This window comes from Ranitomeya imitator, chromosome 5, assembly GCF_032444005.1.
Source record: "Ranitomeya imitator isolate aRanImi1 chromosome 5, aRanImi1.pri, whole genome shotgun sequence".
Taxonomy (NCBI): Eukaryota; Metazoa; Chordata; class Amphibia; order Anura; family Dendrobatidae; genus Ranitomeya; species Ranitomeya imitator.
Window position 1 is genome coordinate 90,757,384 of NC_091286.1, and position 12,540 is coordinate 90,769,923.

The 12,540-nt window shown below is 49.6% G+C and overlaps 2 protein-coding genes across 3 annotated transcripts in view; one reads left to right on the forward strand and one right to left on the reverse strand.

Annotated features, from left to right (window-relative positions):
• Positions 1-10,611, reverse strand: part of CFAP36 (cilia and flagella associated protein 36) — a 62,296-nt gene extending 51,685 nt beyond the window's left edge. The window contains exon 1 of one of the 2 annotated variants that reach the window (XM_069768923.1): positions 10,529-10,611. In XM_069768923.1, the coding sequence (XP_069625024.1) occupies positions 10,529-10,589 (61 nt within the window). In that variant the 5' untranslated portion in view covers positions 10,590-10,611. Of the gene's footprint in view, positions 1-9,963; positions 10,183-10,528 lie in introns of those variants that run through there. The other variant, XM_069768922.1, reaches the window with a different exon arrangement.
• A 550-nt stretch (positions 10,612-11,161) lies between these two features.
• LOC138637676 (trichohyalin-like) lies at positions 11,162-12,328 on the forward strand. Its single transcript, XM_069726518.1, has one exon. It carries the CDS (start codon positions 11,162-11,164, stop codon positions 12,326-12,328), a length of 1,167 nt encoding a protein of 388 aa, XP_069582619.1.
• The last annotated feature ends 212 nt before the right edge of the window (positions 12,329-12,540 follow it).

Here is a 12,540-nt window from a genome sequence, read left to right on the forward strand (position 1 = left end):
GGCTGTGTGTGTGTGTGTGTGTGCGGGGCTGTGTGTGTCTGTGTGTGTGTGCTGGGCTATATGTGTGTGTCAGGCATTTTCCGATGGGACTACTAGTCCCATCCGGCTATGCCTGCTACAGTGACAGTAGCCGGATGATGGGACTACTACTGTCCCATCATCCGGCTAGCTGTGTTCAAGTGTAAAAAAAAAACAAACAAAAAAAAAAAAAACACCATATAGACATACAGTACATACAACATACAGTATATATTCACCATACAGCTAATCCCCAAAGTCCTTGATCACCCGTAAAAAAAAATTAAAAATAATAAACCAACAGTATACTCCCTGATCTGATGTAATCCATGTAATAACGAGTCTTCCATAACGATCTCCCGTAGAGAGCAGTCACATCGGCAGATGCTACCGCTCTCCAGGGGCTCCAGGATACAATGACGGAATGTATATCTCCGCCACTGTGAGTGCAGTATAGTTCATACTGTCACTTGCAGCACCGCTGCGTGGGAAAATTCCCACGCAGCAGTGCCGTAAAGTGAGAGGCCATTGAACCCTCAGTGATAACACTGCAGGAGCCATTGTCTCCTGTCAGTGTGTCACAGGAAGTCTATAGAGCAGTCAAATCTCCTGATGTGACAGCTCTATAGGGGAGATCGTCATGGAACACTCGTTATTAAATAGACTGTGTCAGACCGGGAGTATTTGTCTTGGTTTATTACAGTATACTGCAGTTCCCCCCACACACAGTATAGTGCAGATTCCCCCAATACACAGTACAGTGCAGCTCCCCATCAACACAGTGTAGTGCCGGCGCAGCTCCCCCAAAACACAGTATAGTGCAGACACACACACTCACTCCTCCTCCTCATTCCCCGCGCTGCTCCAGGCTCTGCTGCTCCGGTCTCATTGGCTCCACTGCTTATACAGCGCTGGTGCACGATGAAGTGACGTCATCGTGCGCCGGCTGAGTCACAAGCAGAGGGGGAGTGATGGGAGAGGGAGCATCTGACGCTCTCTCCTCCATCACTGATTTTCAACTGTATCGACGTCTATGATGGGGGCAGCGACGGGCCACAGAGTGGTCGTCTGTATGCACCTCTGCAGAATTAAAGAGCCCGCGGCCAATAAAAGTGGCTGCGGGGACATTCCCCATCCCTGCTGTAAAGGCTCAAATGGATTTTTGGTCAAGGTACTAAGTTTTAATCCCATGAGGGAATCTCTGGAATTGGGACTGGCCTGGATCTATCACAGGATTTTATAAACCTTGATACCCACTTATTAGCCGTGAGGTTATAGCTGTATAATGTACCCAAGGCTGAAACCTCAAAATTGAGGGTAATAGTAGCCAACTCCAGCTCAAACCCCTCTGAAAGAACTGTAAGATGGAACCGACTGGAGCCTTCTTTCCCAAAGCTGTCCCTGAAGATTCCAGACATTTTCTCCACCTCCTACTGTAAGTTTTTGGTGTTAAAGGCTTTCTACTCTTTAGCAAAGTGGAGACTAAGCCTAAGAAAAAACCTTTCCGACTAAACATTGCCCTCTCACATTCATTGCTACTACAAGGAAGCCCTTCACTTGAGAGTGGCATACTGGACCCTGAGTGAGAAGGTCTGAGATCTCTAGCAGGATCCATGGATCTGACTTTGACATTATCCTCAATAGGGAAAACCATGGCCTTCTTGGCCAGAAAGGTGCAATCAGAATCACTCTCGCCTGATCCTCCGTGATCTTCTTCTAGACTGCTGGGATCATAGCTATGGGAGGAAAGGCATAGGCAGTCCTGATGTTCCAAGGGATGTGAAGGGCATCTACTGCACAAGGGTTTTCCCTTGAGTTCAGTGAACAAAATTTTCTCACCTTCCTGTTCTGTTTGTCGGCAAACAAGTCTATTTCTGGCAACCCCCACAAGTGAACTATCCGCTGAAACATCTGGGAGTTTAGGCTCTATTCCCCTTGTTTCAGTCTTTTGCAGACTAGGAAGTCTCCCTTGGTGTCATATGCCCCTTTATGTGCAGCGCTGTTAGGGACAGAAAGTCTTACTCTGGCAGCTGGAAAAGTTTGTCTGCTGCTTTCATTAGGGAGTGAGACCTTGTTCCCGCTGGTGGTTGATATACGTCACCGTAGCTCGGTTCTCTGACTGGACACTGACATAGCGAGCAAGGAGGAAAGAAAGAAAGCCCTTTAGAGCTCTTTCACCAGCCCCTACTCTTTCAAGGTTTGATGACTGACCCCTCTTGAAGAGTGACGGCGAATTGTGTGATCTTTCAGGTGTTCCCCCCCACCTGAATTGCTCGCATCGGTTGTGATCATGTCACTCACTGACTTTATCTGACCGCTGATGTTAGGTTTGCCCTGTCTGTCCACCACGAGAGGGAGTTCCTGGTTTCTAAAGAAAGTTCCACCTTCTCTTCTAAACATCCTTTTAGCAACCTCTGTGCAGACAAAAGTTACCACTGAAGCTGCCTCGTGGAGCTGAGCCCACATCAACCCCTGGGATGCAGGATGTTAGAGTTCCTAACAGGAACATTGCCTTATATTGGGTCATTTTTGGAACTTCAATTGCTGTGAGGCAAGGTCTACTACCTTGTCTATTCTGTTTTCAAAAGACAAATCTGAAGTTTGGAGTTTAGAATGAGGACCATGAATGATTGTATTCTTGTGTTTAAAATCCAGCCAAGACCTTCTAAGATGACTCTTACATCTTCCAGTTGTGTTGCACAGCGCTCCTCTGATTTCCCCACTATCAGGAAGTCATCTAGGTAAGGAACAGTAATGGTGTTACAGACATGAAGGTAGACATCACCTTGGCTATTACTTTGGTGAAGATTCTTGGAGCCACTGACAGACTGGCAACTCTCAGGCACTTTTGATTTATCCACTGGTTAGGATCTTCAGATTGATGACAGCTCTGAATGAACGGTCTGTTTTTGTTTTAATTTAAAGAAAGGGAGGGGGGGAAATAAACCCCCCTGTGGCGGTTAGAGACATGCAACAAATCTTAGTCTCTGCCGCCCCCAGATACACTGGAGCCCACTGTAAACGGCGCTTCCAGAGACCTGAAGTCCAGGGCCACAGTCATGTAGCCTTCTTTCCCAAATGCCGTGATACGGCTGGATAAGACTTTTACCTTCTATCATCACCGCAGGATTTCAGCACAAGGTTTTGCTCAAGGACAGGAAACCAACTGATGCGGGGGAATGATGCCGTCCTTTCATTTCTGTAGGTTTCCTGTCTTTGGTGGGCCGATCCCTCTCTCAGGTGTGCTATCATGGGTGAAGGCAACGTATGAAAAGCTCCATAGATTATACCGAGTATGTGTTCTATCAAAGATAACGAAGTAAGGCCTAAATTGATAACTGGTTGTTATCACTTGGGTGTCCGTCCTGCACACTCTGACATTGTCCAATTACTGCTGACATTGTCCAGCTGTGTGGTAGATTGTATTCGAACTCAGAAAACTTTAGCTACTCCCAGGGTACAGCACATCTCGAGTAGGTCGCCATTATTAGTTTTTATCACTTTGGGACCAGAGCACTGAGGACACATTACCCAATCATTTCAAAAACCTGACCTGCACATCCAAACATAGACTGAGTGTGAACAGGTGCTGAACCCAGAGTCGCCAACTCGTATATAGTTAAGTAAAAAGGGCAGCACACTGCAGCGCCAAAACATGCAAACTTGAAAACACGAAATTTGAACTGCATTACTGCACTAGAAATATGAAAAATGAGAGCTTTTAGCGCATAAAAATGGCCATATTTATGTGTACCTCGTAGCCACTTTACGGCATCTCTCTTATACGAGGTCCTACGCTTGACCTACCTCATTGAGAATAAACATCTCCATCTGAACGGGTACATGTGAAACCTCTTCTTGGACTCAAATTCTCACTCTCTGTGGAGGGGTATTAGACCTACTATAATTAAAACACCTGTGGCTAGGAGGCGGGAGTGCACGATCAGAAGGCTAGAGAATACATTTCAAAAACCTGACCTGCACATCCAAACATAGACTGAGTGTGAACAGGTGCTGAACCCAGAGTCGCCAACTCGTATATAGTTAAGTAAAAAGGGCAGCACACTGCAGCGCCAAAACATGCAAACTTGAAAACACGAAATTTGAACTGCATTACTGCACTAGAAATATGAAAAAGAGGTTTCACATGTACCCGTTCAGATGGAGACGTTTATTCTCAATGAGGTAGGTCAAGCGTAGGACCTCGTATAAGAGAGATGCCGTAAAGTGGCTACGAGGTACACATAAATATGGCCATTTTTATGCGCTAAAAGCTCTCATTTTTCATATTTCTAGTGCAGTAATGCAGTTCAAATTTCGTGTTTTCAAGTTTGCATGTTTTGGCGCTGCAGTGTGCTGCCCTTTTTACTTAAACATTACCCAATCAGGCATTACAAGGCGCTCACAACATCTCCGGTATAAGATATTAACCGGTTCATGGGCTGCAGCCACTGTTTACTCTTCCTGATAAAGGGGACCCCCATATTTCCTCTGTGTGACCAAATTGTCCCGTTAATAGTAACCCATTCAAATGCCACATGATAATGATCCAGCATCATAAATTACGGCACTTGGTCCCGGGCTTTAATCACATATCATTGTAAGTTTTCAGCACAGAATTAGGTCAGCACCCAAAAGCAGTTTGTTACCAAGTATTACCGCTTCTGCGGTCTCCCTTACTGTGCACTGAGCTCTCGGTGAGCGTTATGTAGTGTACAGAATGTAAGATTGCACTCACCGAGTGTATTGGGGGACACTCGCTTGGCACGGGATTCAAGCACACGGGCACGGTTTTTCCAAACAAAACGGTTCATACGGTTTATTAAAGTGTCATAAACCGGGTTGTGTACAGTTCATATTATACATTTCATAAAACACAACAGGCACCAACCGGTGATATTAACTTGCAGCTTTATCTTAACACTTCTTATACGGCTTTGTCACACAGACACTAAACATGCTGGACCTCTCACTTCGCCCAGTTACCATGGGTGTCCGTACGCCGTACAGTTCACCAATATCCCAAGTCACATACAGCGCATGACACTGGGTCGTGGTCTCTAAACACGCCGAACCTCACTCCGTTCAGTTACCGTGGGAGACCACACAGTTCATAGAACATCACAAGCACCAACAGTCTGTATAGTGTTATGATGCGGTGGTTTAGGAGCAACATGGAACGAGCTCTGAAGGAAGTGGTAACTGTACTGACCGCAGTCCCTAAGCTCAACACAACACTAGAAGTAGATGTGGGATGCTCCTAACTCTCCCTAGGCACCTCGTCACCGCCTAAGAGCTAACTACCCCTAAAGATAGACGCAGGAAAACTATCTTGCCTCAGAGAAAATCCCCAAAGGATAGATTAGCGCCCCACAAATAATGACTGTGAGTGGAGAGGGAAAAGACATACACAGAATGAAACCAGGATAAGCACAGGAGGCCAGTCTAACTTGATAGATAGGACAGGATGGAATACTGTGCGGTCAGTATAAAAGACTACAAAAATCCACGCAGAGTTTACTAAAAATCTCCACACCTGACTAAAGGTGTGGAGGGTAAATCTGCTTCCCAGAGCTTCCAGCAAGACCGAATTAATTCATACTGATAACGCTGGACAAACATAGAAGCACAGAATGGATAAGTCCACAATCTGTGAACAGAAAAGAGCAAGCAAAAACTTAGCTTTGCAGAACTGGTCAGGATAACAGGGAACTCCAAAGAGATGTGAATCCAACCAGGAACCATTTACAAGTGGCACTGGCTGAAGGACAGAGCCAGGCATAAATAGCCGAGCAGAAAAGACGATCAGTGGAAGCAGCTGAAGACAGCTAACTCCAAGGAGCAGCCATACCAAGCCAGCCATACCAAGAGCAGAACTCACAAAAGTGCCACTTACAACCACCGGAGGGAGCCCAAGAGCGGAATTCACAACAGTATAGGTACCTGACGGGAGCTCCTGCTCCACCTGCTGACTCCTTGTCAGTCCACTCTTCCGGGAAAGCTGCCTCACAGGGATCACCAACTTGCCTGGCGGCATATCTTAGTCAGTCCAGACCCACCGAAGGACGGTAGCTTCCCCAACACAGACCATCCAGAACCAAAGTCTTACTGTGCGCTATTCAGGGCTCCGATCCTATTCCCAGGACCTCCCAACACACCAGCATGTGCTCTTCGGGACTCCTACTCCCAGGAAATCCAACACATTTGTGCACTTCAGGAAGCCTACTCCCAGGTCCTCCAACAAAGGAACCCAGGAACCACACATGTGGCCTGTTCAGGTGCTATTCAGGACGTTAGTCCTACACCCCAGGCCACCAGGTCTGAAGCCCCACCATGTGCTCTTCAGGACTCCTACTCCCAGGAAATCCAACACAGGCTACCAGGAATAGGCACCGTCCAGATCCAAACACTGGAACCACACAGGAACATGTGACCCACACCCTGGTCACATTATATACAGTGGGGCAAAAAAGTATTTAGTCAGTCAGCAATAGTGCAAGTTCCACCACTTAAAAAGATGAGAGGCGTCTGTAATTTACATCATAGGTAGACCTCAACTATGGGAGACAAACTGAGAAAAAAAAATCCAGAAAATCACATTGTCTGTTTTTTTAACATTTTATTTGCATATTATGGTGAAAAATAAGTATTTGGTCAGAAACAAAATTTCATCTCAATACTTTGTAATATATCCTTTGTTGGCAATGACAGAGGTCAAACGTTTTCTGTAAGTCTTCACAAGGTTGCCACACACTGTTGTTGGTATGTTGGCCCATTCCTCCATGCAGATCTCCTCTAGAGCAGTGATGTTTTTGGCTTTTCGCTTGGCAACACGGACTTTCAACTCCTTCCAAAGGTTTTCTATAGGGTTGAGATCTGGAGACTGGCTAGGCCACTCCAGGACCTTGAAATGCTTCTTACGAAGCCACTCCTTCGTTGCCCTGGCGGTGTGCTTTGGATCATTGTCATGTTGAAAGACCCAGCCACGTTTCATCTTCAATGCCCTTGCTGATGGAAGGAGGTTTGCACTCAAAATCTCACTATACATGGCCCCATTCATTCTTTCATGTACCCGGATCAGTCGTCCTGGCCCCTTTGCAGAGAAACAGCCCCAAAGCATGATGTTTCCACCACCATGCTTTACAGTAGGTATGGTGTTTGATGGATGCAACTCAGTATTCTTTTTCCTCCAAACACGACAAGTTGTGTTTCTACCAAACAGTTCCAGTTTGGTTTCATCAGACCATAGGACATTCTCCCAAAACTCCGCTGGATCATCCAAATGCTCTCTAGCAAACTTCAGACGGGCCCGGACATGTACTGGCTTAAGCAGTGGGACACGTCTGGCACTGCAGGATCTGAGTCCATGGTGGCGTAGTGTGTTACTTATGGTAGGCCTTGTTACATTGGTCCCAGCTCTCTGCAGTTCATTCACTAGGTCCCCCCGCGTGGTTCTGGGATTTTTGCTCACCGTTCTTGTGATCATTCTGACCCCACGAGGTGGGATTTTGCGTGGAGCCCCAGATCGAGGGAGATTATCAGTGGTCTTGTATGTCTTCCATTTTCTAATTATTGCTCCCACTGTTGATTTCTTCACTCCAAGCTGGTTGGCTATTGCAGATTCAGTCTTCCCAGCCTGGTGCAGGGCTACAATTTTGTTTCTGGTGTCCTTTGACAGCTCTTTGGTCTTCACCATAGTGGAGTTTGGAGTCAGACTGTTTGAGGGTGTGCACAGGTGTCTTTTTGTACTGATAACAAGTTTAAACAGGTGCCATTACTACAGGTAATGAGTGGAGGAAAGAGGAGACTCTTAAAGAAGAAGTTACAGGTCTGTGAGAGCCAGAAATCTTGATTGTTTGTTTCTGACCAAATACTTATTTTCCACCATAATATGCAAATAAAATGTTAAAAAAACAGACAATGTGATTTTCTGGATTTTTTTTTCTCAGTTTGTCTCCCATAGTTGAGGTCTACCTATGATGTAAATTACAGACGCCTCTCATCTTTTTAGGTGGTGGAACTTGCACTATTACTGACTGACTAAATACTTTTTTGCCCCACTGTACCTTTAACCACTCCCCTGGGTGGGAGTGTGGAAGTGTGGCTAGTTTGTCCCACCCATCTCACATAACTAGCCTAGTAAGTCTCCCTTACAACTACACAAACACTTGTGGGACTACAGGTCCCAAAACAACAACATTACATCAGACTTACCACGCAGACTCCCTCTGCGGCGAACATCGGCCACTCAGAATTCTGCCAATCACTGTTTCACCACCATTATCACAACAGATACGCCTCCATGCATATCCCGAGGAGCACACACAGCGCCCCCTAGCTGCCACAGGGGTCACTGCATCACAAGAGGCATCGGTAATGCCGGAGACCTATGACCACTGGACATCTGCCCGCCAGCTCTGCCAGTGACGTGGGGCTGGTTTATCTTGTGACTAAGGTCATTTGGATGCCTCCGCTACAATGGAAAAATGCACAAGGAGAAAGAAATAGAAAAAATAAGTTCTCCGAGAGATCTTTATGATGCTCAGCGGGTCGTAAAAAGAAAAAAGTAAACAAAAGTTACAGACACACAAATGTAAGGACCCAAAACTAAAAAGGATTTTTTTTTTTTAAATAAAAAAAAAAAAAAGACAAAAGTGGAAAAGGAGCATGGGCTTGTCGATCATGGCGCTTGGGGTCAGCGAACACGGAGCATGGGGTTGGCGATCACGGCGCATGTGGTCGGCGAACATGGAGCATGGGGTTGGCGATTACAGCGCATGGGGTTGGCGATGACGGCGCATGGGGTCGGCGAACAAGGAGCATGGGGTTGGCGATAACAGCGCATTCTTCAAAAAGAACCTTAAAGGGACTCTGTCACCTGAATTTGGCGGGACTGGTTTTGGGTCATATGGGCGGAGTTTTCGGGTGTTTGATTCACCCTTTCCTTACCTTCTGGCTGCATGCTGGCTGCAATATTGGATTGAAGTTCATTCTCTGTCCTCCGTAGTACACGCCTGCACAAGGCAAGATTGCTTTGCGCAGGCGTGTACTATGGAGGACAGAGAATGAACTTCAATCCAATATTGCAGCCAGCATGCAGCCAGCGGGTAAGGAAAGGGTGAATCAAACACCCGAAAACTCCGCCCATATGACCCAAAACCAGTCCCACCAAATTCAGGTGACAGGTTCCCTTTAAGACCTACCTCTTCCGGCAAGCCTACAACCTGCAGTAACCACCGATCGACCAAACCGCTGCTTAACCAGCTCTGCCCTCGCCTACTGTAGATTGTGAGCCCTCGCGGGCAGGGTCCTCTCTCCTCCTGTACCAGTTGTGACTTGTATTGTTCAAGATTATTGTACCTGTTTTTATTATGTATACCCCTTCTCACATGTAAAGCGCCATGGACTAAATGGCGCTATAATAATAAATAATAATAATAATAATGGGGTTCACGGCGCATGGGGTTGGCGAACATGGGGTTGGCGATCATGGCACATGGGGTTGGCGATTACGGCGCATGGGGTTGGCGAACACGGAGCATGGGGTTGGCGAACACGGAGCATGGGGTCGGCGATTACGGAGCATGGGGTTGGCGAACACGGAGCATGGGGTTGGCGATCATGGCACATGGGGTTGGCGATTACGGCGCATGGGGTTGGCGAACACGGAGCATGGGGTCGGCGATTACGGAGCATGGGGTCAGCGAACATGGGGTTGGCGATCATGGCACATGGGGTTGGCGAACACGGAGCATGGGGTTGGCGATCACGGTGCATGGGGTTAGTGAATGCACGTTTGGCGATTGTCCAAGCTCAAGGACTAGAGAGGGTTCACTTACTTTCCCGTGTTACCGCCCACACCCCGCACAGCGCTGTACACAGGGCACACAGCTGTATACAGGCACAGATAACAGCAATGCATGACGGGAGAAGGGCGCCCGGTACCTGAGCATTTGTGTTCTATGAAGCCGCTGACTGGCGCAGACCAGGCCGGGCAACCGAGAAAGGCCAGCACGCTCTCCAGCACCCACTCTGCGTCCTCGGCCATCGGGAGCCGCTCTCCGGCCGCACACACCGGGAGCCTCCTCTAGGTCTCGGCTGCGTCGTTAGAGTCAGGACCCCGGATGGAGTGTGAGGGACCGTGCACGCGCAGGCGCTGAGGGCGGAGGCGTCTCCTGGACAACCGGCGTCACAGCGAACGCTAAACAGTCGGGAGCGCGCATCCTGCACGGTGAGCGGCTGCGCCTGAGGATGCGGGAGAGCTAAGCTGTCATCCGGTGATAATATGGGAAGACTCCGCTCTGCTGCGTTTGTGCTCCGTGCTCTACAGCTGCTTACATGATGCTGCAAAATGCTTGTAAAATAACATAAAAGGGAACCTGTCACCCCCAAAATCGAGGGTGAGCTAAGCCCACCGGCATCAGGGGCTTATCTACAGCATTCTGTAATGCTATAGATAAGCCCTCGATGTATCCTGAAAGGTGAGAAAAAGAGGTTATATTATACTCACCCAGGGGCGGTCCTGCTGTGGTCCTGTTCTGGTCCAATGGTTCGGGGCCTCCTATCTTCATACGATGACGTCCTCTTGTCTTCACGCTGCGGCTCCGGCGCAGGAAAGGTCAGAGAGGCCCAGCACCTGCGCACTGCAGTACTTTGCTCTGCCCTCAACAGGGAGACAAAGTACGCCTGCGCCGGAGCCGCAGCATGAAGACAAGAGGACGTCATCGTATGAAGATGAGAGGCACCGGACCGCGACGCCCATCAGACCAGAACCGGACCACAGCAGGACCGCCCCTGGGTGAGTATAATCTAACCTCTTTTTCTCATCTTTCAGGATACATCGGGGCTTATCTACAGCATTACAGAATGCTGTAGATAAGCCCCTGATGCTGGTGGGCTTAGCTCACCTTCGATTTTGGGGGTGACAGATTCCCTTTAATGTGGCCGGGGCCTGCAGACATCTGTGCGTCCACCAAAGAAAAGCCATTTATGTGACTGGACTTAATTTTATTCTGTAGAAACTTTTCCAAAAACCCAAGGTGCCCAAACACGTCTGTACGGGGTCTCCTTCCCGTATTCTGTCGGGATTGTATGGGGTCATGTGGTGGCATCTGACAACTGCTCAGTGTGTCTGGGGGCTGAGATGGCGGAGGACGCAACACTGAGATGGCGGAGAATGCAGCACGGAGACGGCGGAGAATGCAGCGCAGAGGATGCAGCACGGAGACGGCAGAGGATACAGCACGGAGACAGCAGAAGATACTGCACGGAGACGGCGGATGATGCAGCACGAAGACGGCAGAGGATACAGCACGGAAACGGCGGAGAATGCAGCACGGAGACGGCGGAGAATGCAGCACAGAGACGGCGGAGGATGCAGCACGGAGACGGCAGAGGATACAGCACGGAGACAGCAGAGGATACTGCACGGAGACGGCGGAGGATGCAGCACGAAGACGGCAGAGGATACAGCACGGAGACGGCGGAGAATGCAGCACGGAGACGGCGGAGGATGCAGCACGGAGACGGCAGAGGATACAGCACGGAGACAGCAGAGGATACTGCACGGAGACGGCGGAGGATGCAGCACGAAGACGGCAGAGGATACAGCACGGAGACGGCGGAGAATGCAGCACGGAGACGGCGGAGGATGCAGCACGGAGACGGCGGAGGATGCAGCACGGAGACGATGGAGGATGCAGCACGGAGACGGCGGAGGATGCAGCACGGAGACGCGGAGCATGCAGCACGGAGACGGCAGAGGATGCAGCACGGAGACGGCAGAGGATGCAGCACGGAGAAGGCAGAGGATACAGCACGGAGACAGCAGAGGATACTGCACGGAGACGGCGGAGGATGCAGCACGAAGACGGCAGAGGATACAGCACGGAGACGGCGGAGAATGCAGCACGGAGACGGCAGAGGATACAGCATGGAGACAGCAGAGGATACTGCACGGAGACGACGGAGGATGCAGCACGGAGACGGCGGAGGGTGCAGCACGGAGATGGCGGAGGATGCAGCACGTAGACGGCGGAGGATGCAGCACGGAGACGACGGAGGATGCAACACGGAGACGGCGGAGGATGCAGCACGGAGACGGCAGAGGATACAGCGCGGAGACGGCAGAGGATACAGCGCGGAGACAGCAGAGGATGCAGCACGGAGACGGCGGATGATGCAGCACAGAGACGGCGGAGGATGCAGCACGGAGACAGCAGAGGATACAGCACGGAAACGGCAGAGGATGCAGCACGGAGACAGCAGAAGATGCAGCACGGAGACAGCAGAGGATGCAGCATTGAGATAGCAGGGCACGGTGCCCCGACACGGCACAGGATGGCGCATCATGCAGCACGGAGATGGCGGAGGACGGTGCCCCAAAATGGCGGAGCGTGCAGCACGGAGACAATGGGGCATGGCGCCCCATGCAGCACGGAGATGGTGGAGGACGGTGCCCCGAGACAGCGGTGCATGCAGCACAGAGACGGCGGAGGATGCAGCATGAATACGGCGGAGCAT